This window comes from Zootoca vivipara, chromosome 7 (assembly GCF_963506605.1).
Source record: "Zootoca vivipara chromosome 7, rZooViv1.1, whole genome shotgun sequence".
Taxonomy (NCBI): domain Eukaryota; kingdom Metazoa; phylum Chordata; class Lepidosauria; order Squamata; family Lacertidae; genus Zootoca; species Zootoca vivipara.
Window position 1 is genome coordinate 88693633 of NC_083282.1, and position 27271 is coordinate 88720903.

The window sequence follows — 27271 nt, forward strand, 5'->3', positions numbered from 1 at the left end:
GGAAACTTACTTCCCTTTGATAATTTCTCTTTTAATGTTTTGGCCCTGTAGTGCCTCTCTCTGCCCCTGGGTCTCTCAGAGTTTCTGAAATCAGCCACAACAGCATACGGCTGAGCTGGGAGCCAGCAGATGGAGCTGGCCAATATCTGGTTCTTTGCTCCTCAGCACCCAATGGAGCAGAAGATGATACCAAAGAGGTAAAGGATATTGACAGTAATCACAATGGTTGGGTTTTTTCGAGGGGGGGGTATTTAAATGCTTGGAGATAAGATGCCTCCCCTATACCAGGCATGCCCAGCTCCCAAGAGACTACAATCTACTCAGAGTATATATAAAAAAAAACTTGCGGTGATCTACCCATTGTCATTGGAGGGAGGAGGAGTGTGCATTTTTTAGGGGGGAGTGCCAAGAGTTGTTGAACTTATTTTGGGGAGAATGGCCAAAATCGCTCACCCGAAAGTCCAGAGCTAACAATCACAAGCAGTGCTAAAGCCAACATTACTTCCACTTGCCACCTTGCCCACCTTTCACTGTTGCTGCGGTGCCGGCGGACGGACCTAGCGATGGGGGTGCTGACATTACTTGCCCACGATCGACCACGATCCTGGGATCCACCAGGAATACCAAGGCGATTTACCTTTCGATCGCGGTCGACCGGTTGGGCATGTCTGCCCTATAGAAATCAAAATTAGATTTTGATGTTGGGATCACCCCTGAGTGGACAGGTGAGTTTTACTCAGGTGCCTGGATGCGAGTGCTGTTAGCGCCTGCCTGATGTTCACTTGGGAGCACATTCCAAAGGGGAGATGCCAGCACACTAAAAGCCCTGGTCTTAGTGGACATAAGACAAACCATGAGAGCATGCAGAACTCCTAGGAGTGTCTCTCCCAAGGATCAAAGTGACCAGGCAGGGTGTGTGCAATGCAATACGGAAAGGTAGAATCTGATCCTCAAACTCCAGTTAGCAAAAAAACTAAACAAAAAGAAGAGCATAGAGCAGGCATCCTTAAACTGCGACCCTCCAGATGTTTTGGCCTACAACTCCCATGATCCCTAGCTAACAGGACCAGTGGTTGGGGAAGATGGGAATTGTAGTCCAAAACATCTGGAGGGCTGAAGTTTGGGGATGCCTGGCATAGAGTCATAGAACTGTAGAGTTGGATGGGACCAATTGGGTTGGAGTGTGGTGCTCACAATGCCAAGGTTACATAGAATCATGGAATTGTCTAGTTGGAAAGGACCGTAAGGGCCATTCAGTCCAACCCCCGGCAAATGCAGGAATCTTTTGCCCAACATGGGGCTCGATCCCACGACCCTGAGATTAAGAGTCTCATGCTCTACCTACTGAGCTATCCCAGGTTATGGGTTTGATCCCCATATCTGTGTATTCCTGCATGGCAGGGGGCTGGACTCGAGGATCCTCAGGGTCCCTTCCAACTCTACAATTCCATGATACAACTGTATCATAGAATTGTGGGGCTAGAACCCTCGACCTTCAGATTCGGAATCCCATGCTGCAGTGACTGAGCGACTTCACCAGCTACATGAGACTCTTTAAGCACAGGGCTGCATGTTTGAGCCACGTTGGGCGGAAGATTCCTGCATTGCAGCAGTTTGCAGTAGATGACCCTCCTGGCCCTTTCCAACCCTACAATTCTAGGATTCTAACCTCCCCAAAAAGTTTGGGAATCCACTGGCAGAAATCATGTGCGGTGCTCATGTAGTTCTGCCAGATGGGCAGAAGGTGGCAGCAGACTCACTGTAATGAATATTTGGGAGAGTTAAAATGCAGAAAGGCAAGAAAGGCTTTCCTCCACTCTCCAGTTTGCAGACAGATGTGCCCAGGTGAACAGGGACCCTCCTCTATCCCTTGTTTAAGGGCTCACCTTTATGAACACTCCCAACCCCTCCTCTCCTCCTGTTTGTTCTGCACAGTGCGAAATGTTTTGCATCACAAAGGCAGGGAGCGCTCTCTCTGGCCAGCTGTTCCCCTTTCCTGTTACTCTTTGTTCTTCTGTTGGGGCCTCGTTCGCTTGAGGCTGAGAACTTTCCCTGCTCCCAAGAATGCTCCTGGGAGAGCTCTTCCGTATGTTTCGCACTCGGCTCGGGTGCTTTGAAAAGCTTTCCCCTGCCCATTGCGAGGGTCAAATGCCCGCAAATATATTTCTGGTGCTTGTTAACGACTCACAACCCTTACGAGTGTCAGCAGGAGGCACTGTGAAGCTCATTGCGAAGTACAAGGAATGGTGTCAATGGCTGGAAATATCCTGGTACCAAGGATCAGTTGAATTCAAGAGTGGGGATAAGATGGTTAAACTGCTAAATTTAGAAGCTTAGGAGATCAGGTTAGATTTTTTGGGGGGGGGTTCGTTTTTGCTTTCACTTTTCTCCCCAGCATCTGGAAATCAGGCAAACTGCCTTGACAAATGGAGGCAAAAAATAGCTCCTGTGGCTAATAGCTACCAGTAGTCTTATACTCTGTGAATTTGCCCAGTTCTCTTTCAAAACCCTCCAAGCTGGTGAATGTCGTCATCTCCCGCTCAAGCCAATTCTGTAGTTTAACTGTGTACCAGGTGAAGAGGTATTTTATTTTGCCTGTCCTGAATATTTTAACATCCAGCTCCTTTTTGCCTTTTTAAATGTGCCTGACAGTGGTGCTTGGTGCTGCAAATAGCTACTAATAGTAAGCAATGTTGTCCCGTCCTGTGGTTGTCATGACAAAATGGCAATCAAAATGGACATCGGAGATTGTCAGGAGAAAATAGTCTTGTGCAAGGGGCAATTTTTTGCAGACTGCTTTAATTTCCAAACTTGATCAGCAAACACTTGGAATATATATATGTGGGCTAAGCTTTTCTGTCATCCCTTGGTTGAGTTAGATTTCCTTAGCTTTTATTTCCCCCTGAACTACTGTTGGTCTTTTTCTGTGTGCCCTGAAATTAAAACATAGGAAAGGGAGCTACCAACAGTTGTTTAAGAATATTTCAGTCCTTGTACTTATGTGAATCCCTAGTTGAGGAAGCCCAGAGTCAATATTGTTTGATTTTATTAGTATTATCATTGGATTGTTTTAACTATTACCTGTGATACATAAGTTGTGCTTTATTTTTTTGTACAGAAAACCCAATACAATTTATTTACGGGACCGCCTCTCCTGGTATGCCCTGCGGAGGACCTTAAGGTCCACAAATAACAACATTTTGGAGATCCCAAGCCATAAGGTGGTTAGATTGGCCTCAACGAGGGCCAGGGCCTTTTCAGTACTGGCCCCGACTTGGTGGAACGCTCTCTCACAGGAGACCAGGGCCCTGCGGGATTTGACATCTTTCCGCAGGGCCTGCAAGACGGAGCTGTTCCGACTGGTTTTGATTTGGGCCATTTTAAAATGAGGCTGCATTTTAAAAATTTACATTTAAATTGCATTTTAACCTGTATTTTAATTAATTGTTTTTCTTTCTTCTACATTCTATTGTAATTTTATTGGTGTCAGCCACCCTGAGCCCGGTTTTGACTGGGGAGGGCGGGGTATAAATAAATTTATTTATTTATTTATTTATTTATTTATTTATTATTAAAAAAAACAGGAAGGAAGGAAATGGGTAGACAACAGCAAGGTCAGTGTGGTCAGTAAACACACCAGCAGGAGTGGCCGATTGACTCTGCCACAGAGTTTGCACCTCACCTGGTCAGCTGCTTCAGTCTTATTTGTTGGGGTTTAAAATCACCCACGTCTCTCTTCGCACTTTCTTACCCCCCTCTCTTTCCAGGTGAAAGTAGAACAGCCTGATGTTCTTCTCGAGGGCTTGTCCCCCAACACCGAATACTCGCTGGCCGTTTATGCAATGTATGGAGAAGATGCTAGCGATCCGGCGAGTGTACAGGAAACCACTTGTAAGTCCCAGCGGTGTGATTTAACGTCGGCACGGCTGGGATAGGGTTCTCTGGAGGCTGGGGAGAAGTTCTGGCTAAGACCCCATTCACACAATACGCTTAAAGCGCTGCGATGCCACTTCAAACAGCTGTGGTTTCCCCCAAAGAATTCTGGGAAGTGGCTTCGCAATAAATCCTTATTCACAGGGGGACTCTGGAAATTGTAGCGCTGTGAGGGAAATAGGGGCCTTCTGACTACAGCTCCCAGAATTCTCTGGGTGAAGCCATGTCTGTTCAAAGTGGCATAATAAACTAAATCTAGCAGTCCAACAGAGTAGCCACTGATCATCGTTTGGTAGTCCATATCTGGATCTGTAGGGAGAAGGAGCAAACTTTGCGGCACTTTAAGGAAAACACCCTTAAGGAAAACAGGAAAACTATTAATCTTGAAAGTGGATTAACAGCCATGATTATGGGAAATGGGAATATTTTTTTCCAGGATTCTGGAAATTGTCTAAGTCCTAGGAGATGTCCCTATCCTCTCTGGGGAACAGGAATTTCCTGGTCGTTTGGGGAGAGATGCCATGAAATTAAATTGGGCTTCTGTCTTTAGTGCAGACATCCCATAAGTCCCCATGGTTATGTCTTGCAGTGGCCCTGAGCCCTCCACAGTTCTTGCATTTCTCCAACATCAGCCATGCCTCGGTCAGGGTCAACTGGGAAGCGCCTTCGCATGCCGTGAAAAAGCACCGCGTAACGTACATCTCCAGCAGGGGGAGCAACACTGGAGAGGTGAGTAAGGCTGTAAGAGCCGCTTTGCAGTACCCGAACAAGGTCCGTTGTTCTGCACCAACAACAGCTAGCTAGACATGTCGAAGGAGACAAAGAGACAATTACTCAGCGGTGCAGGCAATGCCAAAGACTTTCCTTACAGAGCAGAAGTTATTATATCATCTTCCAGACAGCGAGGGCAATTAATGGCCTCTGCTGCTGGCGTCACACAGCGAAACCCTACTAGAAGACACTCTGCAACCCTAACACTTTCTACCTTTCAGGTGGACGTTCCTGGCAATGCATCCTTTGCTGTGCTGAAGCCTCTCTCATCGTTGACGCAGTATTTTGTCAGCGTGATTTCCGTTTATGACGAAGGCGACTCCTTCCCTGTGACGGCCAACGTCACCACATGTAAGCAAGGGTGGGTCAGCTTGGGGAAATGCAGCCGTAGGAAGTCCAGGTGGTCCACAAAGCTGCGGTTGGATCCTGAAGTTCTATATAATGTTGAACCACGCATAACTGGAAACTGGGCAGCTGGAACACCATCGGAGGTGTTGTGTTCTTTCTGCTTGCTGGCAGGATGGAAATTGACCATATTAACCACAGTCGATAGCCCAGGGTTAACCACAGCCAAAGTGACACAAAGATTCTCCAGCTGGAAATGTCTATCTTGCCACAGGCTTTTCTAAGCCTTTAAGGCAGGGATGTGAAACCTCTTGGTTCTTCTGGTGTTGCTAGACGACAACTCCCATTAGCTTCACCCTCAAGCTCTGGGGCAGCAGTGGAGGCAGCGAGAGAGGCAGAGTCTTCAAGCCCTGAGAGGAAATATTTCCACCGTGTGGAGCAAGGCTTGTGTTTGTGTAGTCGCTGAAGTACTAAGGATGCCAAGAGGAAGGGCTGTAGCTCAGTGGCAGAACACATACTTTGCAGGTCCTATGTTCCAGGTTCAACCCTCAGGGATTGCTGGAAGAGACCCCCACCTGACACTCAGTGTTGACAGCACTGAGCTGGTTAGCCAAATGGTAGATGTGATTTCATACGTTCCTAATTGGAAGCGGAGGTCAAACCTCCGCCTTGGAAGACAATTAGAAGGCGAGGCTGGAAGCCCATTGCAGCAGATGCTCCGGCACAGAAGGAAATCAAGAATAACAGTTAGGTTACCAGCAGACCCTGCTGATAGGTTTTAACTTGTACAAGCAGAGGCAAAAGCAGTAGTTTATATAGGTATATGCACTTCATTAGCATAATGCCATCTTGTACAAAAATTACTTGTCAAATACAAAGTTTTTTTTAAAAAAACAAAACATTGCAAGGTGAGTTTATATAATTCCATATAAACACCACTAAACTAAATGCTGACATTCATGTGTTATATTAGTACGTGCCTACTAAGCCTAATAGAGATATGTAAATATTTTCATTTAAGTATTAACTTCAGAGCAAGAGCGAGTACGTCTTCTGCTTCCCTTTCTTTCTATTTTAATGTTGCAGATAATCTATTCCTTGTCCTGATTTTCTAAATTAAAAAAAAAATCCTCTGCGGTTCCATTTGGAAATTGGGAACAAGGCTTCTCTGGAACTTTGAGCACGAATCAGCTTGTAAAATTCCCGAGTCTCCAGCACATCCATGAGAAACAATCTCTTCTCCAACCCCCCCCCTCCCCACTTTCCTTTTTGATAATATATAATTATTTTCTCCTTGAATGCCCTTCCTGGCTGAGTTTCTTTGCAGTTGCAAATGCCAAATGGAACCTCTCTTCTCGCTCAAATGAAATAACAAGGCTTTAATTAATGGTTGCAGAAATGTGACTTACCAGCCCTTCAGGATGGGCCTTTGTCATTTGGGGTCTGGAGAAGCAAAAGATGTGATGCTTAAGGAAGCTGCCCGGTTGCCGCTCGACTCCCTTGCCATCTGCTCTGCTAGCTTGGTGGCAAGATGGCTTTGGCTCCTTGTGGCTGGGACAGAACGGACAGAAGCTGAACTTCACTTTGTTCCTTCCCTCAGTAAAGGTGCCCCCACCAAGCCACCTGAAGGTCACCGAGCTCTCGCAAGGGGAGGTCCAGCTCGAATGGGAAGCATCTGCAGCGTCCGATGTGGTTGTCTACCAGATCAAATGGAACATGATTGGGGAAAAGAGGGCGCAGGAGGTATGTCGCCACTCTGGGCAAGGCGGAGTAAGTTGAACTGGGTGAAGTCAGTCAGTAGAGCATGAGGCTCTTGATCTCAGGGTTGTGAGTTTGAGCCCCACATTGGGCAAAAGATTCCACCTGGTTGGAATAGATGACAGTTGTTACTGTCAGGAAGAACTTTCTGACAGTAGCAACTGTTAGACAGTGGGACGGACTCCCTTGAGAGGTGGTAGACTCTCCTTCCTTGGAGCTTGGGTGGCCATCGGTCATGAATGCTTTAGCTCAGGCATGTCAAACCTGCGGCCCTCCAGATGTTTTGGCCTACAACTCCCATGATCCCTAGCTAGCAGGACCAGTGGTTGGGGAAGATGGGAATTGTAGTCCAAAACATCTGGAGGGCCGCAGGGTTGACATGCCTGCTTTAGCTGATATTCCTGCATTGCAGGGGGCTGGACTAGAGGACCCTTGGGGGTCCCTTCCAACTCTACAATTCTATGATTCTAAGTATCTTTGCATGCTTCCATTTGTTAACAATACCAAATTGCCCAATATGGCGGCCTTTGCCAGTGCATTTAATATATGTATATGTCACACGGGATGGGACCCAGGTGGCGCTGTGGGTTAAACCACAGAGTCTAGGGCTTGCTGATCAGAAGGTCGGCGGTTCAAATCCCTGCAACGGGGTGAGCTCCCGTTGCTCGGTCCCAGCTCCTGCCCACCTAGCAGTTCGAAAGCACATCAAAGTGCAAGTAGATAAATAGGGACCGCTCCGGCGGGAAGGTAAACGCCGTTTCCGTGCACTGCTCTGGTTCGCCAGAAGCAGCTTTGTCATGCTGGCCACATGACCCGGAAGCTATCTGCGGACAAACGCCGGCTCCCTCGGCCTATAGAGCGAGATGAGCGTCGCAACCCCTGAGTCGGACACAACTGGACCTGATGGTCAGGGGCCCCTTTACCTTATGTCACACGGGAAGGCTCTGATTTTGATAGGCAAAGTAGACCTGTGAGAATAGGTGTATAGATCTCCCCTTTCTAAATTGACCCACCCAGATGCTATTAGGAGAAGTACTATATTCTACCCCCTCCCACTGTGGGGCCAACAGCATTGCCAAGGGGGAAGTTGAGATCTGGATGATGCCATGGGGGAAAGGGTTAAGCACCCCCTTACTCAGCACTGGCAGTCTCACCCAACTTTGAAGCTTCTTGCTAAAGGTTTTTAAGTGGCCAGGAGATCCCATCAGGAAAGGGCTCTTTTGCACCACTTGTGGTGGTTCGACTCCCAGAAGGCATTATGCACCAACAGCCTCCTCTTCATAAAAACATCGGCCAACTATGCAGATGCCTAGAATTCGGTTTGCCTTTGTTCCTCTCTCCCATAGCTGTCTGTTGCTGGAAATTTGGCGTCTTCTATTCTTCCCGGCCTGAAAAAGAACACCGAGTACCAGATCTCAATATGGGCTTATTACAGAGATGGGGCTCGGAGCGATACCATCTCTGTCCGGCACAAGATCAGTAAGTGAGCAGGAACAAGCAGTCTGTGTGATCTTGGGAGCTGGGACCTGACGGTGCTGGATAGCGTATAACTAAGCCATGAATGTGCCATTGAAGTGGAAAGCCATGATAATTGGGAGTCAGGTGCTGCAGCAGAATGCCTGGGGGCTGAGGGGGACTGGCTCTCTCGCAGCCTGTGTCTATGGCGATTTGAAGCAGTGGCTGGAAAAATGCCTCTGAGTCGCCGTGACTGTAACCATGGAGGGAAATGCTGTCATGCTGTCGCATGGAAACAGAACTACCAGCTGCTAACTCACATACGCACACATTTTGAGGGCGACCTGTTTGTTGAGGGTTGCAGCCAGTGTCGTTGGCTATTTAACTGGCATTCATTCTGATCTGTTTTGTGGGGAGGTGTTGCAACGTCATAGCAAGGGTTATCTCACACTTCCCAGTGCATCCCCCCCCCTCTTTCCTTATTGCAAAAAGTTCTTTTTGGGAGAAGCTGGTTTGTCTTGAGAGAGCTGCTAAGCAACTGCGACTGCGCTAGTTGATGCTTGGATCCTGTCTGGAAACGGCATCACAATCTACAGCTGCTTCTTTGAAACTGCACCAAGTCTGATACAACTATTTCTCTGTGAAGCGGTTGCCCCAGATCTTATTTATGCGGTTGGAACAGCCAGGGTTGATTACTGCAAAGTGTTGATATGTGGTGCTACCCTTGAAGACTGTGTGAAAGTTGCAGTTGGTTCAAAATGCAGCTGTGCTCAGTGGGAGCAGGTGTTGGGATTTTGCTACACCAGGGCTTAAAGAGCATTGCTATTTGCTTGTCCATTTCTGATCATAACGAAAAGTTTCATAGAACCGTAGAATCGTAGAGTTGGAAGAGACCACGAGGGCCATCCAGTCCAACCCCCTGCCGAGCAGGAAACACCATCAAAGCATTCTTGACATATGCCTGTCAAGCCTCTGCTTAAAGACCTCCAAAGAAGGAGACTCCACCACACTCCTTGGTAGCAAATTCCACTGCCGAACAGCTCTTACTGTCAGGAAGTTCTTCCTGATGTTTAGGTGGAATCTTCTTTCTTGAAGTTTGAATCCATTGCTCCGTGTCCGCTTCTCTGGAGCAGCAGAAAACAACCTTTCTCCCTCCTCTATATGACATCCTTTTATATATTTGAACATGGCTATCATATCACCCCTTAACCCAGGGGTCAGCAAACTTTTTCAGCAGGGGGCCGGTCCACTGTCCCTCAGACCTTGTGGGGGGCCGGACTATATTTTGAAAAAAATTATGAATTAATTCCTATGCCCCACAAATAACCCAGAGATGCATTTTAAATAAAAGGACACATTCTACTCATGTAAAAACACCAGGCAGGCCCCACAAATAACCCAGAGATGCATTGTAAATAAAAGGACACATTCTACTCATGTAAAAACACACTGATTCCCTAACTGTCCGCGGGCCGGATTTAGAAGGCGATTGGGCCGCATCCGGCCCCCGGGCCTTAGTTTGGGAGCCCCTGCCTTAACCTTCTCTTCTCCAGGCTAAACATACCCAGCTCCCTAAGCCGTTCCTCATAAGGCATCGTTTCCAGGCCTTTGACCATTTTGGTTGCCCTCTTCTGGACACTTTCCAGCTTGTCAGTATCCTTCTTGAACTGTGGGACACAGTACTCCAGGTGAGGTCTGACCAGAGCAGAATACAGTGGTACTATTACTTCCCTTGATCTAGATGCTATAGGGATCTATATATAGTTTCAGTGGAGATTACTTTTTCTTAAACCCCTACACTAGCTTTCCCCAACCTAGATCGCAAACTGGAGTATATGGGGCAATAATAATAATAATAATAATAATAATAATAATAATAATAATAATAATAATAATATATTTATACCCTGCCCATCTGGCTGGGTCCCCCCCCAGCCACTCTGGGCGGCTTCCAACAAAACATTAAAATACAGAAATCCATCAAACATTAAAAGCTTCCCTAAACAGGGCTGCCTTAAGATGCCTTCTAAAGATCTGGTAATTGGTGTTTTCTTTGACCTCTGGTGGGAGGGCATTCCACAGGGTAGGTGCCACTACCGAGAAGGCCCACTGCCTGGTTCCCTGTAACTTGACTTCTCGTAGCGAGGGAACCGCCAGAAGGCCCTCGGCGCTGGACCTCAGTGTCCGGGCAGAACAATGGGGGTGGAGGCGCTCCTTCAGGTATACTGGACCGAGGCTACCAGTATGTTTTCTGCTGATGACCTAAGTGGTCAGGCATATCTGTGCAAGGGAACTTGTTCTTTCAGATAATCTGTTCCTGAATCATTCAGGACTTTATTTGCCAGGAACAAGACCTTGAACACGGCCTGGTAGCTATTTGACAGCTGGTGAGCCATTGGCAGAATTAGTAAATATGAGAATGGAATAGGAGAAGGGGCTGGGTGAGGCCTTGTGCCACTTATTTCAGATTAATGAAATGATAGTATAAGTGTAGAATCATTTGCTGGCAGTTCAAGGGCAAAAAAAGGAGGGATAAAATTTAATACATTTTCTTTGAGCTGCTGAAGTCACACAGTACAGAGGGATAATCATGTTACAGCAACCCCCAAAAGGAGTCTTTTAAAAATAATTTTTTAAATTATCGTTGTGCAAAATATGCAAAACTTACAAAATGCATTGCATACAGTTCATGCACATTTCTCGATGAAAGCACAATAGCAGAGGAAAAAATGCAGATGGTTGTACATTTATTGTTCCAAAATGCCGCAGGATAAAATCCACTTTCTCCTGAAACCACCAGCATTTGCCTCCCCTTGATTTCTCAGACATAGCGGCAATGTGCCAAATCTTCAGATACCAATTTTTGGGCAAGGGCTGTAGCTCAGTGGCAGAGCATCTGCTCTGCATGTACAAAATCACGTGTTCAGTCCTAGCACCTCAGAGTTGGACTAGAAATGTACTGAGTGTACTGGGCTAGGTGGACCAATGGCCCGACTTGGCATCAGGCAGCTTCCTACACCTGCCTGTTCATACTTGTAAACCATTTAGCAGCCATTCTGGCATCTAATGTAGTGCCTTCCAGAGTTGGACTCCAGCTCCCACCATCCCTGACCATGTTGACTTGGGGCTGATGGGAGTTGGACTCCCACATTTGCTACTAGGGTTACCAGATCTCCAGGTCTGACCTGAAGTCCAGGTTTGCCTGTCCAGGTGACAGGTGAGGGGATTGAAGCTCCAGGTGGGTGAGAGTACCTTTAATTTAAAATAAATAAATAAAAGAAGACTGTGCACACGTTGCTTGCAAGCTTCAGCCTGGCAGGAGCTAGCTGCAAAACATACCCTGCCTACATCTGCACTCCTCCGTTCCCCTCTCCCAATTAACCTCCATCACCAGGAACCTCTTCTCCTGAAATCACCAGCTGCCACCCCTGACTCCCAGCTTTGGGCCCTGAAATCTCAGGCTCTGGGATACTCCTGACCTAGCAACCTATTCACTACCCCTACCTTAGAAAGAGGAGAGTGCAAAATATGGTCTGAAGCTCAACATCAAAAAAACTAAGATCATGGCCACTGGTCCCATAACCTCCTGGCAAATAGAAGGGGAAGAAATGGAGGCAGCGAGAGATTTTACTTTCCTGGGCTCCTTGATCACTGCAGATGGTGACAGCAGTCACGAAATTAAAAGACACCTGCTTCTTGGGAGAAAAGCAATGACAAACCTAGACAGCATCTTAAAAAGCAGAGACATCACCTTGCCGACAAAGGTCCGTATAGTTAAAGCTATGGTTTCCCCAGTAGTGATGTATGGAAGTGAGAGCTGGACCATAAAGAAGGCTGATCGCCGAAGAATGGATGCTTTTGAATTATGGTGCTGGAGGAGACTCTTGAGAGTCCCATGGACTGCAAGAAGATCAAACCTATCAATTCTGAAGGAAATCAGCCCCGAGTGCTCACTGGAAGGACAGATCGTGAAGCTGAGGCTCCAATACTTTGGCCACCTCATGAGAAGAGAAGAATCCCTGGAAAAGACCCTGATGTTGGGAAAGATGGAGGGCACAAGGAGGAGGGGACGACAGAGGACGAGATGGTTGGACAGTGTTCTCGAAGCTACGAACATGAGTTTGACCAAACTGCGGGAGGCAGTGGAAGACAGGAGTGCCTGGCGTGCTCTGGTCCATGGGGTCACGAAGAGTCGGACATGACTAAACGACTAAACAACAACACCTTAGATCATGCAGCCATTAAATCTGCTTGCTCACCACTTGCTGCAAGGCTCAATGTTGCATTTGCACTGACAGATTAGTCTTTGGACAGAGTGGACTCCTTGTTTACAATGATGCAGCAGTCTTTCAAGGCAGGGGAGCACACACACACACACACACACACACACACACACACACACACACACGAGCGCCTATCCGGAGTGCTGAATCACCCTTCACAAGCAGCACTCTCAGAAATGAAAGAGAAGTTCCAGCCAGACCATGTGTCAAGGTAGAGGCTGATCCTTGCTTGGTACAAAAGGATGAGAGGTTAGAAAGGGCCCACCCTGGAAGTCCTCCCTTAATTAATACTTCCTGACTAATGGCTTTGCTGGCAGTGAGCAGAACACAATCTACTTAATAGCCACCCTCTATTCCTCTCATTTAGCCAGGTTTTTACGTTTTGGGGAGTTAGCTGAGACTCAGATTACCAGCTATCCTGGCACCAGCACCCTTTGCTTTGAGTCATATTTACTTATCTAGATTCTGCTTTTCGACTCCAGTTCTCAAAATGGATCACGACAGGCAAAAATAGCAACCGCTGAAAGTGTCTTTTAAAAATACATATTAAAGAAGAATGAACTTTGCACAGAATCTTCAGAATAGCATAATGCGGGAGGAAACACTCTGCCAATCACTAGCAAGGCCAAAGAGTTTTCCTGTAGAACAAAGTGTTCAGAGCACTCCAGAAGGGCCAAGTATATCAGATGGGAGGGAAATCCCAGCAAGCTCTTTTACCGGTAGGTTATTTCTGATTAGGGCGCCTGCTTGCGCACTGCCAGAACAAGAGGAAATGCACCATTGAAGAAGCGGACAAAAGGAGACACCGATTTGCATAAAATTTGCACATTTTAATTAGGTGTGCCGCAGAATTCTGTCAGAAGTGCGAGTGGAAATTGCTGGTGTTCAGTTATCTGTTCCATGTCTAGGAAATCAGCCCAGTGAATATGACCGAGAGCAGAGCAGATTTTGGGGAGGTGTGGTGTGGTTAGATGGGTATAAAATTTCACTACGCGAGGATAAATCCTTGCACTAACTAAACAAGCATCCCATATACTTCCCTCAAGCGCCTACAAGTGGTTTTCTGCGCTGCTAACTCACTTCCCAACTGCTATAAATTTTTTTCTTAAAGAATCTTTTACTCTTAGTTGTGCAGCCTGCTTCTGTTAAATGAGAACTTTTGACAAAAGATTCTTTACTTCTCTGAACTAAGTTTCTTATTCTCCTGCCAGGCCCTAAAAGAGTTTTTTTTTCTTTCTTTCCAAAAGCTGTAAGCATCTTGGAATATTCTATACGTTTCTGTTTTGCACCCATTGTTTAATTTACTCTTCCTCGACCTTATAATTACGGCCTCTCCCTAAGGTTCTGGGTTGTGTCCTTTCAAAAAGGATAGTTTTTTAAAAAAAAGAAAAGAAAAGGAAAAGGAAATGTGATATCAACTTCAGTTTGCGAGGCACTTGAAAACAGGCAGAGAGATTCTCTCAAGAATTGGTGAACTTCAAAGGTCATCGTTGAAGTGTTCCAGAAGTTGTAAGCTCAGCAGGAGGCAAGACAATGCAGGCCTCCCCCCCCCCCCGCACTTGGTTGTCCCAGGAGAAAACATTTCTCACTGAAGTTTCTGAATAAAAGTGAGGGTTGCCCAAAGACTGGCTTTCTGATGTGGAACAGAATAGCTGCTCTTTGAGTCTGAAGCTAAATTCTTTGCAGGGAATTGAATTGAATCCTTGGCAATGGAGAAAGCATTTTATTTATGTAACAATATTAACATGTGGCTTACTTGACTGAAGATTGCTTAATGCAGTGTTTCCCAACCTTGTGCCTCCAGATGTTTTGGGACTACAACTCCCATCATCCCTAGCTAGCAAGACCAGTGGTCAGGAATGATGGGAATTGTAGTCCGAAAACAGCTGGAGGCACAAGGTTGGGAAACACTGGCTTAATGGTTTGCAAAAGGCAATCTGAAAGACCCAATGACCTGGCTACAAAGTTACCTGTAAGGTAGATGGAATATTGAAGAGCGAGAAGGATGATAATCACCCAGAAACATTCTCCAACCATATCTTCTCCCTTTCATTGCTCACCATACTGTCTACTTCACTTGAGGACTTGTGGTTCTTCTTGTTTGGCTCGTGAATTTGGATGCTGAGTTTTGCCTGCGAATCCAAGGGAGAAAGTTGCTTAGCCCTCCTGAAAAGAGAAGGAGGGAGAAGGGAGAGCTTGTTTGCTTTTTTAATCAAGGCAGATTCAAGACGCCTGGCACAGATGGCACCCCTTGTGCCAGGGAACATTTGTTCCCTTCTGGGCAGCCTCAAACCCCTGACCTTTCTTTCCACCTGTCAAAATCATGTTGTCAAGATTCTGCAGGGCCTGCGGGACCTTTCAGAGCAAATCCCTCTTCCAAGAGCTCTGCTTACTTTCCCTCAGCTTGTTAGGATTTCCTGGGATGTGTCTCGAGGGCTGCTGCAGATTGAGCCAGATGCCAGTTGCTGCCAAATGATCGATTTGTTCATCTCCTCCTTGACACATTCACAGGAGATGAGTGTCTCCACAAAAGTGGAAGCCACATTGTCTTGCAATGTGCATGTCACGCTATCGTTTTTACATCTTTAGGATTAATGCACCTACCATTTTGATGACTAGGATTTCCAGATATTTGATACCTACCCATGATGCTGAGGCTGGCACAGAGGTGGGATGGCGAGACCCAACAGAAATCATGACCTCTGAACAGTATGCCCTTGAATACCAGTTTCTAGGAATCATAGAATCATAGAGTTGGAAGAGACCACAAGGGCCATCCAGTCCAACCCCCTGCCAAGCAGGAAACACCATCAAAGCATTCTTGACATATGCCTGTCAAGCCTCTGCTTAAAGACCTCCAAAGAAGGAGACTCCACCACACTCCTTGGTAGCAAATTCCACTGCCGAACAGCTCTTACTGTCAGCAAGTTCTTCCTAATGTTTAGGTGGAATCTTCTTTCTTGAAGTTTGAACCCATTGTTCCGTGTCCGCTTCTCTGGAGCAGCAGAAAACAACCTTTCTCCCTTCTCTATATGACATCCTTTTATATATTTGAACATGGCTATCATATCACCCCTTAACCTTCTCTTCTCCAGGCTAAACATACCCAGCTCCCTAAGCCGTTCCTCATAAGGCATCATTTCCAGGCCTTTGACCATTTTGGTTGCCCTCTTCTGGACACGTTCCAGCTTCTCAGTATCCTTCTTGAACTGTGGTGCCCAGAACTGGACACAGTAGTCCAGGTGAAGTCTGACCAGAGCAGAATACAGTGGTACTATTACTTCCCTTGATCTAGATGCTATACTCCTATTGATGCAGCCCAGAATTGCATTGGCTTTTTTAGCTGCTGCATCACACTGTGGACTCATGTCAAGTTTGTGGTCTACCAAGACTCCTAGATCCTTTTCACACGTACTGCTCTCAAGCCAGGTGTCACCCATCCTGTATTTGTGCCTTTCATTTTTTTTGCCCAAGTGTAGTACCTTACATTTCTCCTTGTTAAAATTCATCTTGTTTGCTTTGGCCCAGAAGCAAATCACAAGAAGCGAGATTGTCCTTCCTTCCTGCTTTCAGGCTTCCCACAAGCATCTAGTTGCCCAGTGCGATGCTGGGATACATGGTCCTTTGGTCTGATTCATCAAGGCCTTTCTTATGTCCTCATGGTGAGGGTTGAGGACTATGGCAGCATATATTGAGGCTGTCTGTAAAACTGGTCAGGGATAATACAGCACTCCAGCTGAAGACTCCATAGATCACCCTTACCCAGCCAGATTTTTTGAGCGACAATTCCTATCAACCCAAGCCAGCGTGGCCAATGGTCAAGAATGCCAGGAATTGTAGGCCAAAACATCTGGAAGGCAGCAGGTGGGGAAGTCCAAAACATCTGGAGGACACCAACCTGGAGAAGACCTGCCCTAGACTGCTGGTTTTGGGGCAGAAAATAACCTCTGCTCCCTCTCGCCATTCCTTTTCCTGAATGGGAAAAGGTTAGCTACAAAGGAGCTTGGTGACCTTTGCATATTCCTCTGTGCAGATGGCGCTGTGGTCTAAAACACTGAGCCTCTTGGGCTTGCCAATCAGAAGGTCAGCAGCTTGAATCCCCATGACTGGGTGAGATCCTGCTGCTCTGTCCTAGCTCCCGCCAGCTTAGCCATTTGAAAGCACGCCAGTGCAAGTAGATAAATAGGTACCACTGCGGTGTGAGGGTAAACAGTGTTTCCGTGCGCTCTGGCTTCCATCACGGTGTCCCATTGCACCAGAAGCGGTTTAGTCATGCTGGCCACATGGCCTGGAAAGTGGTCTGTGAACAAACGGCGGCTCCCTCGGCCTGAAAGCGAGATGAGCGCCGCAACCCCATAGTCACCTTTGACTGGACTTAACCATCTAGGGGTCCTTTACCCTTTTTTTTTAGCTTATTCCTCTGTAGGAAAGGTTGCAATTTGGGATTGGTAGCAGGTATTCCATAAGATTGCTTCTGTTCAGAAGAATCGGAAGCTTAGGCACTTATCTTTTCCATTGAATGACATATTTTTGCTTGGATTCCACATTTTTATGACGACTACTCTTTTTTTTTTTTTAAAAAAAAAACCTGCTCTCCATTATTTTTTGTGTCCCCGAACTTGAAAAAAACAGAAGAAAGGGGATGCCCCAGTTTTTAATACCTAGAAAAGAGGATGATCTTCTACTTCCCCAGAAAAGGGATAAGATTATGAGAAGTTCTCCTGGAAAAGTGGGGCACTTGCAGAAGACCTTTTCAGAGGATTGTGGCATACATCTCGTGAGTTTATGTATATATTAGAATTTTTGGGAATTAAGGAGTTTGAGCTATCTACTCCAGGGCTGACCTTATCCCCTTTGGCCTGCTTCACATCAGAGAGAGAGAGAGAGGTCAACTTCTCCAGTCATAAAGCTCTTCTGCCTCTCCTTGGCTGCTTGGAGAGCAGCCATAGCCCAGAGCAAAATATAGTCAATAATCCTTTGGTTTGGCTTCAGTGAAACAGAGAACTAGCAAACAAAAGGAGGGGAATCAATGAGGTTCCACGTGGGGTATTGAAAGCTTCAGTATAACATTCAAAGATGACCTCAGGCTCTGCTGGAAGCAGGAAAGGAACGCTTATATTTCCATTTCCGTTACAGGCAAAGGTTTAGCAAGAAAATGTATTATCTCAAAACTTTTCTCCATCTCTCTCTCTCTCTCTCTCTTAAAAAAACCTCATCAGTTCAACATATGTCTTTACCAGTTTGCAATTTAAAAAATACACACCAAAGTCCCTGTGAAAATTTTTCAAGCTATTTCATCTAATATAATGCATTTGTTTTTAAGTATGCATAAAAGTACACATTTTCACTGAAATGTGTGCTTTTATGCACACTTCCCCCTGATATACACACTTTTATACACGTTTCTTGGTCAGAGAACTGCATCGTAAAATTCTGAGAAGGGACTTCTCGACTGGGGTGCTAGAACTACTATAACAACAACAACAACAACAACAACAACAACAACAACAACAACAACAACAGCCTTTGCCATAGAGTTTGGGGGAAACCCAGAACAGATTTAGGGGTCACGCAGGTTTAAGAGAAGTGGGCACAGTTCCATTTCGCAAGGAGAAAACCCACCATTGATGGAGAAATCTGCTTAGTGCTGTATTGAATGCAACCCAATGCTGTTAGGCAGGAACAAATTCTCCCAGTTCTGTTCCTTTCTTGTTCCTCTGGTTTCCGCTGTCCCATATTCTAACCATCCAAAGTCCTGGTTTAATCAAGATAACTTCCAATTTTTACTCCAGATCTGGAACATTCAAAATTCTTATTCAGCCTGAAAGCACCAGGAGCCAAGCCAAAGTCAGCACCTTGGAGAGAGATCAAAGTATGGTCTCATGACCACAAATGATGCTCCTGCAGCTAAGGCCAAGCTTGCAAGATGCCCCAGCAAGGTGCTGGACTGCTGCAACTATTTGAGGGCTAGGTAGTGATGGACAGGAGGCACCACCCTCTGAAGGCTGTGTCCCGGCCAGTTAAAAGGGCCATTGCAGCTGTTGGCTCCTTTGAGCTAATGGGACTTCCACCTGTGGAGATCTCTCCTTGGGGACTCTCTTGGTTCCCCAAGGAGACTATGGATCAACCACCAGATTCCAGTAACAGGAGGTGTCTCCTTGGGGTTCAGGAGAAGAGAGACATGCTCTGGTAGAATCATAGAATCATAGAATCGTAGAGTTGGAAGAGACCTCCAAAGAAGACCTCCAAAAAAGACCTCCAAAGAAGGAGACTCCACCACACTCCTTGGTAGCAAATTCCACTGCCGAACAGCTCTTACTGTCAGGAAGTTCTTCCTAATGTTTAGGTGGAATCTTCTTTCTTGTAGTTTGAATCCATTGCTCCGTGTCCGCTTCTCTGGAGCAGCAGAAAACAACATTTCTCCCTCCTCTATATGACATCCTTTTATATATTTGAACATGGCTATCATATCACCCCTTAACCTTCTCTTCTCCAGGCTAAACATACCCAGCTCCCGAAGCCGTTCCTCATAAGGTATCGTTTCCAGGCCTTTGACCATTTTCGTTGCCCTCTTCTGGACACGTTCCAGCTTGTCAGTATCCTTCTTGAACTGTGGTGCCCAGAACTGGACACAGTACTCCAGGTGAGGTCTGACCAGAGCAGAATACAGTGGTACTATTACTTCCCTTGATCTAGATGCTATACTCCTATTGATGCAGCCCAGAATTGCATTGGCTTTTTGAGCTGCTGCATCACACTGCTGACTCATGTCAAGTTTGTGGTCTACCAAGACTCCTAGATCCTTTTCACATGTACTGCTCTCAAGCCAGGTGTCACCCATCCTGTATTGGTACCTGTGGACCCCTACAGGATAGACCAGGATATGGTTCCATCTTCTCCAAGGAGCTGAAATTGATGGAGGACTCTTTTTTTTTAAAAAAAAAATAGAATTCCGGTCCAGGGTGAGGACATAAGTGCTCTGGGTGCCTTTACCCCATTTGAACTCGAACACTCCTTTTCTAGAAAGTAAGCACCAGAATGTAAAACAAGATAAAAGGGCTGGCTCTTCCCCCTTTGCTCAAGAGGCTGGCGGGGCTGCACAGAACCCCGTGTTGTTTACTAAGCTCCTTTCCTTTGTCTTTGATCAAATATACATGCCGCCTTAGGACACACTCTGTACAGTTTTGCACTCGTCTTTTGGGACTCCCGTCTCATCTTAGCAGTTCCTTTTCAGAGAGAGACTGCTGCAGCTTTCCTTCATTCACCTAAACAATCAAGCTCCTCAAAGATCTTGTTCTCTCCTGTACTCCCAGCCCCAGAGGTAACTTTTGCCTCCTCCCCCCCCCCCGAACCTCCTGTCTCAATTTGCAATGTTTTCTCTTATTTCTGGCAGCTGAAAAGCAAACAGTTCTCTAATGAGCTACACAGCAAGCAACTTTTGGGCATAGTGGAGGCACTATGGAAGCCTTCACTGAAATCTTCATCCAGTTCGGTCAGAAGTTGCCCCCCCCCCAAAAAAACCCCACAAGTCATGAGCCTGAATGACAACACTACAATCTTCTGCAGAATCCAAAGACCAGGCAATAAAAATTAAAAAAAGGAATAATGTCTCAGACAAGGCTATGCAGGAAAGTGGAACCGATGCTAATTGGTCATCCTTTGCTCACGATCAGAAATGATTGGTGGAGACAGGGGCGTACGAAGTGGGGGCGGAGGGGGTGGGCCACCCCGGGTGCCACTTGGGGTGTGTGTCTCTGTGTGTGTGTGTGACAAGGTGGTCCCTGCCTCCCCCCAGCTGTAGAGTGGCCGAGGGCGCGCACAGTCACTATGAGCGTCGTTTGTGCAGTGTCCATAAGGGCTGCCACTCTCTTGCGCCGTCCATATGGGCATCCATACAGGCTGCCTCTTGCACGGCGACTGTACGGGATGCTGTGCATGCACACTCCATACAGGATGCCACACATGTGCAGTCTGTATGGGATGCTGCACATGTGCACTCTGTTTGGGATGACACTTGTGCGGCAGCCCGTACGGACTGCGCATGTGCGGCATCCTGTACAGACTGCACATGTGCGGTATCACGTCCAGAGTGTGCACGGCAGCCCGTGCGGTTGTTGTGTGTGCACACTCCGTATGGATGTCACATGCGCTTCACCGGCCAGTTTGCCCCGCCCCTCGGCGTCCCATCCCGCCACGTGCCGGAGAGGGTTCCTCTGCCACTGGGTGGAGATGTTCTCGTGCAGTTTATCATAATCATGGTAATGTGCCTTGATGGTCGGAGAATCTCACCCCCTGCCTTTGGAAAGTGACACCTTTTAGGCACCAGAGGAAAAATGTGAAAGAAGTTTGTAATTTGAACTGATAATTGAGTGTTAAAGAGTGATTTTCTTCAGTGCTCTAGCCAGCTAGCCATGCTTTTATTTTAGCAAAATTTATATACCGCTTGATTGTAATAAAATGTTGGTGGTCCGAATCCACGTGACGGGGTGAGCTCCTGTTGCTCTGTCCCAGCTCCTGCCAACCTAGCAGTTTGAAAGCACACCAGTGCAAGTAGATAAATAGGTACCTCTGTGGTAGAAGCGGTTTATTAATGCTGGCTACATGACCCATGCCTGCCAAGTCCCGGACTGCAGAATCTGGGACTGGCAGCCACATGAAACCGGAAGTTGCATAGACGCAACTTCCGGCGTCGCTTTGCCCATCTATGGGCACCGAAAATGGCCACCGCCGGCTTTGAAAGTCGCGTCTTCGCATGCCTGGAAGTGCGTAGACGCAACTTTGGGTGTCACTCTGCCCATCTATGGGCACCAAAAATGGCCGCCACCACTGGAAGTCACGTCTACGCACTTCCGGACATGCGTAGACGCGACTTTCGAAGCCGGCGGTGGCCATTTTTGGTGCCCATAAATGGGCAAATCAGAAAAAAAGGCCGTCGGCAGGAGAAAATAACGGAGAAAAACAGGAGACGAAGTGATGTGGGGGACCACCAGGAAATGGTAAGTAAAAACGGGGGTTTCCCAGGGAAAGCGGGGTACTTGGCAGCTATGACATGACCTGGAAAGCTGTCTGCAGACAAACGCCAGCTCCCTCGGCCTGAAAAGCAAGATGAGCGCTGCGACCCCATAGTCTCCTTTGACTGGACTTAACTGTCCAGGTGTCCTTTAACTGTCCAGGTGTCCTTTACCTTAATAAAATGGCAAGGTGGTTTACAAGAAACATTAAAATCACCAACAAAAAACGGTTAAAAACAAGTAATTAAAAACATTCAGAAGGCAATTGAAATTGACAGTGGACTATAAAGAAATTAAACATGGCAACCACTTTTTTTTCGCACAGCTGCCAAGAGTCCACCCAGCAACCTCTTTGTGGACTCAGAAACACCCAGCAGCTTCCAGGTCCACTGGGATCCTCCCGAGGGTGCTGTGCAGCACTACAGACTCAGCTATGCTCCTGAGAGTGGTAGCAAGCACCAGGAAATGGTAAGGTTTTTTTGCAGGGGGTGGAGCTTGGGGAGATGGGGTGTGGCTTCATTGTTGGACACTTCCTTACTTGATTGATGTGACCCTCAACCACACAGGACTCAGAGCTGCCTATGCTAAAATGCAGAAGCAGTTCAGCCGTGAATAGCATGCAAAGATAACACAAATTTTAAAATGTTAACAGTTTTATTGTTTTGGAAAAATAAATGTTTTATTGAAAACAAACAAACCAAATGTTAAGTTTCAGAGCCAAAAGCCCAAGAAGAGTCACAGAAAGATTTTGCTGCCTCTCACTTTAATTCATCTTATAGGCTTGTTGTGAGGGAAAAAATAGGCGAGGGGAAACCCATTTTCTCCTCACAACCAACCCTATAAGATGAATTAAAGTGAGAGGTAACGGCTGATCCAAAGTCACCCAGTAAGTTTCATGGCTGAGAGGACATTTGGACATATATTTTGTGGGTCTAATCACTGAATAATTTGCTGGATGAAAAAAAATAAAAATTGCACAAATGATGTTTCCTTGCATTGACTTTTGAATCACCCAAAATGGAGTATTTTGTCAGGGTTGCAAAAATTACAGCTTCTGCTTTCCACAGATAACTGTTTCTGGGAGGAGCAGGTCAATCACTCTTCACTCGCTGCTTCCTAATCGATTGTACATGGTGACGGTTTCTGCAGTCTATCTCACTGGAGAAAGTGACCCTGTATCGACCATAGGCCAGACAGGTAGGCAAAACAGTGGGCTCAGCCCTAGGTTTTGGAGGGCCTTGCAGGGCTGTTGTCATGGGGGCCCCAGCTGCAGTGTGGACCTCTGGGATTCCTGGTACTTCACGCTTTTTTCCCTGCAGAGCATCCCTTCCCCAGCTGACGAAATCATCCCTCCCCTGGGCTCCCCCAGGGCGTGGCTGAACTATGGGAGCGGAGAGGTCTTCGGCCCCCTCTACGTTTGCTGGCAGGGGCCGATGCTGAGCAGACAGAGGAAGCCAAGTGTGGTGCTGTTCGATGGCTTGCTCCTCCGGAGTGAGAGAGAGTAAGCCACACCGTGTTGGGCTCCGCACTCACCACATGCCAGTAATGGGTGCAAAAGCGGGCAGACCAACAAATGCAAATTTGTCCTTTGACTTTTATCCTCCTAAAGTAGGACAGGTGAGGGGTGTGGCCTGGAGAGAGGGTGTGTGGCCTGTGGAGATTTCTGAGGGCCAGACAGAAATAATAATAATAATAATAATAATAATAATAATAATAATAATAATATCCCCACCCATCTGGCTGGGTTTCCCCAACCACTCTGGGCAGCTCCCAACAGAATTTTAAAAACACTATAAAACTTCAAACATTAAAAACTTTCATAAACAGGGCTGCCTTCAGATGTCTTCTAAAAGTCAGATAGTTGTTTATTTCCTTGACGTATGACAGGAGGGCGTTCCACAGGGCGGGCACCACTACTGAGAAGGCCCTCTGCCTGGTTCCCTTCAACTTTGTTCTCACAGTGAGGGAACCGTCAGAAGGCCCTCAGTGCTGAACCTCAGTGTCCAGGTGAATGGACCACATTTGCCTAGGCCTGAGCTTCTCCATCCTTGAGCTAAAGGTAAAGGTAAAGGGACCCCTGACCATTAGGTCCAGTCGTGACAGACTCTGGGGTTGAGTCCTTGAGCTACATAAGCACCTATTCTTATCTTTCCCATAGCTTCTCTTTTGGCCAGACTGCCCACAATAAGAGGATCTTTCCCTTTCAAAGCTGAGGGTAAGACAATTTATTTTTGCTACTTTACCAGTTTTACCTGTATTGTGATGATTTCCCCCCCTTTTTTGTGCCTTTCTCATTTTATTTTTGTTTGGTACAGACATCAAACAACTTTGACAGGAGATGGAAGGGTACCTTCAAAATCCAGTATCAATGTTTTGCCGATTGCTGGATTTTCATATTCTTTCTTCTCCCCCACCCCTTTCCTGGCATCATTCGCACAATTTTCCTGGAGCTCTTTAAGTCACAAATGGATCCCTCCCTCCTTCTCTCCCAATGCATATCCAAGGTGAAACAAATGCAAATTCACAAGGTGTAGAGTTATTTTCAACAAATGTCTGGCATCATTCAGCAAGAGGATATTTATTTCTGTGCCCTTGGCAGAATAGGAAAGCTATGAATGTGCTTCAGAAACCCTTTCAATTAATTCAACTCCTCTGTAAATTGTGTTATTAATGTACGTGAGTTTGTCATGGGTGTCTCCTCAAATGACTGGCTATAAAACACGATAGCAAGAGGATTTGTAGCAAGTGTTGAGCAAACAGGGATATTTTTTTTAAATAAAAAAGAACCAACAACAATAATCTGCCAAGGAGTAAATTGTAAAATACAAATGTTGTGGGAAAGGGTTTTTGCAACTCTTTTGGAGACTGCAAAGGTTTCGGTTGGGTGTTTTATCAGGGAACTGCAGGAAAGAATGGAAATGGAATACAGCAGCAAATTGGGGCCAAGCAATGTCATAGAAAGGGTGGGTTGTGGGTTTTTGTTTTGCCGCTCCTCAGAATTAGATTCCTTGGGCGGCAGGCAGGTGCATGCTGAACCCATCTTCACAGACCTTCTCCAGCATGTCTCCAGATTGGCTCGGGAGAACCCCCAGAACCCATAGATGGCAGGGGGAGTAGGAGGGAAATTGTTCTGCCCCGAAAGCTGAAATGCTTGCGGGGATGAAATGATGCAATGCAATGCCCAGCACCTCCATGTAGACCAGGGAAAGATCCCTGCCTGAAACTGTGGGCAGCTGCTGCCAGTCAGTGTAGACCAGACATGTCCAATGTAGTGATCGCGATCGACCTGTCGATCCTGGTCGATCGCCACCCACCCTCCTCTGGAGCAGTCTGGAGCCTGAGCAGTCACCACCTTGTCCTGAGCTCCTCTCGCCGGAGGGACTGTATTGACCCTGCCCTGTTGGCGTGTGCCCGCCCACCCTGACCCACCCCTGCCATGTTGGGGAAAGCAGCTGGTGCCTGCCCCCTGGGGGGAAGCACCCACCCCTGCCTCCCACCTTGGACCCATCCCTGCCCCCTCGGGGGAAGCAGCCATCGCTTGCCCACCCTGCACCCATCCCTGCCACCCACCCTGGTCCCACCCCTGGGTGGTAGATCACTGCCAGTTTTTATATTGGATCGTAGATCACAGCCTACTTGAAGTTGGACATACCTGGTGTAGACAAACTAGATGCACCAGAATAATAGAATCATAAGGTAAAGGTAAAGGGGCCCCTGACCATCAGGTCCAGTCGTGTCCGACTCTGGGGCTGCGGCGCTCATCTCGCTCTATAGGCCGAGGGAGCCAGCGTTTGTCCGCAGACAGCTTCCGGGTCATGTGGCCAGCATGACAAAGCTGCTTCTGGCGAACCAGAGTAGCGCATGGTAACACCGTTTACCTTCCCGCTGGAGCGGTACCTATTTATCTACTTGCACTTTGATGTGCTTTCGAACTGCTAAGTTGGCAGGAGCTGGGACCGAGCAACGGGAGCTCACCCCGTCGCAGGGATTCGAACCACCGACCTTCTGATCAGCAAGCCCTAGGCTCTGTGGTTTAACCCACAGCGCCACCTGCGTCCCGGCAATAGAATCATAGAACCCTACAATTCTATGATTCAGGCAGCTTCCTATATTCCAATGCTCCTCTTCTATAAAACTCTAGATACATTGATTGATGGTGGTATGTAAGTAAGAAAGACTTTTCAAAATAATGATCATATGCCCTAAGCAGATGCTCAGAAAGACCACCATGAAACGCGACACCCTCTCGAGTGTCCTTGCTTTTCAGGGGCACCTCTCATGTTACCATCAAATGCTCCATTTTCTCGGCTTCCAGCTTGCCCCCTTTGTCTGGGACTGTTACAGAAGCAAATAACTGCAGCGCTTGGTTCTTTCTGAAGGCGTCTGTTTTTTCACTCAACCCATTTAGATGGAGAGCACTTTCTAACTCTTCACCAAAGAGCCTTTGATTCTTCCTCTCTTATCTCTGATTTGTATGAGCTGCGGTTCCCAGTTTTTGATTCCTTGGCTCAAAGGATGAGAGAGGATTTAGCAGGGGATTTCCTGTAAAAGGTGAACTGCAGACGTATGCCAAAGTGTTTGTATTATTTTCTGCAAAACAACTCACTTTGCCTTCCGAAACGCAGCTGGCTGAACGGGCATCAAAAGGAGAAAAGTGCTCACTCCTTTTCACCACGTACAATTAATATAATGCGATGGCCCACTTACTCCCAAATTCATTGTTATGGCAGTGGTTTTCGTCTGTATGGGTAAACAACTGCAAGGTGAAAGCTGCACAGAATACGGTCTGAAGAAACAGAAAACAGTAGCAGGAAATAAATAAGAAATGAAATGAAAAACCCCCAACCTGCATGGCTGGAATCGAGTGCAACATTTTACTGTGATTGCAGTAATTCACCTTTCATAAAAATGAAAAGGTTTTGACAAGCAAGGGGGAGGGGGAATAAAGGCACCCTCATGGCGGGGAGAACAGCAGGCATGGGATAATAAGGATTAGAAATCCCTGTTCTCCAAGGCAGCTGGAAGTCAAGACGATTTTGCAGCCAGCCCTAGCAAAGTGATGAGTGGAGTTGAATGATGCAGGCATTTCCAAACCTGTTTTTCCCATTCAAGTGTTCTATTTAACAACTGGTTTTGTTTTTTAAAATTAATGTGCAGTAGATTGGCTCCCAGTTTGAAGACTAGGATATTGGACATCGCACAGAGCAACATAAGCAACAACAAAATGCTGCCTCACACTTTACAGCAGGGTTGTGGCCTTGCTTTCTGTCCGAAGGCCACATTCCTTTCTGAGCAGCCTTCTGAGGTCCACATGCCTGTGGGAAGAGCATCATATGCAAATTTGACCTTACATTTGCTGGGCTCCACACCTGCCGGAGAGCCTCTGCCTGTCAGAGTAGACCATATTAGGCTGCATCAGCCTTCCGCCGACTGGTTCCTTCCGACTGTTGTTGAACTCCATCAGACACAGCCAGCATGGTCAATGGGGCAGGGGGGGGGGAGATGGCAGATCATCAACATCTGGAAGGCAGGAAGTTGGGGGAGGCTGGGCTATAGGAGCCAATGACCTGAATCACCGTAAGGCAGGTTTGAATGTATGGACATTCAAAGCCAGGTTGGACCTTTGAAATGTGTGAAATTTATTCATCCAGTGAAGAAGGATGCTGGAATTTTGGGGGCAGAGAAAGGAAAGGACTTCTCCATGCAGCATATAAT

General features: G+C 46.8%; 1 protein-coding gene across 1 annotated transcript in view; it reads left to right on the forward strand.

Annotated features, from left to right (window-relative positions):
- The window catches only part of COL20A1 (collagen type XX alpha 1 chain), a 100514-nt gene that overhangs the window by 23227 nt on the left and 50016 nt on the right, over window positions 1-27271 (forward strand). Inside the window, exons 12-20 of the mRNA XM_060277347.1 lie at window positions 52-197; window positions 3768-3891; window positions 4523-4662; window positions 4926-5055; window positions 6650-6792; window positions 8154-8286; window positions 21882-22024; window positions 22624-22753; window positions 23715-23771. Of these exons, the coding sequence (XP_060133330.1) occupies window positions 52-197; window positions 3768-3891; window positions 4523-4662; window positions 4926-5055; window positions 6650-6792; window positions 8154-8286; window positions 21882-22024; window positions 22624-22753; window positions 23715-23771 (1146 nt within the window). The remainder of the gene's footprint in view (window positions 1-51; window positions 198-3767; window positions 3892-4522; window positions 4663-4925; window positions 5056-6649; window positions 6793-8153; window positions 8287-21881; window positions 22025-22623; window positions 22754-23714; window positions 23772-27271) is intronic.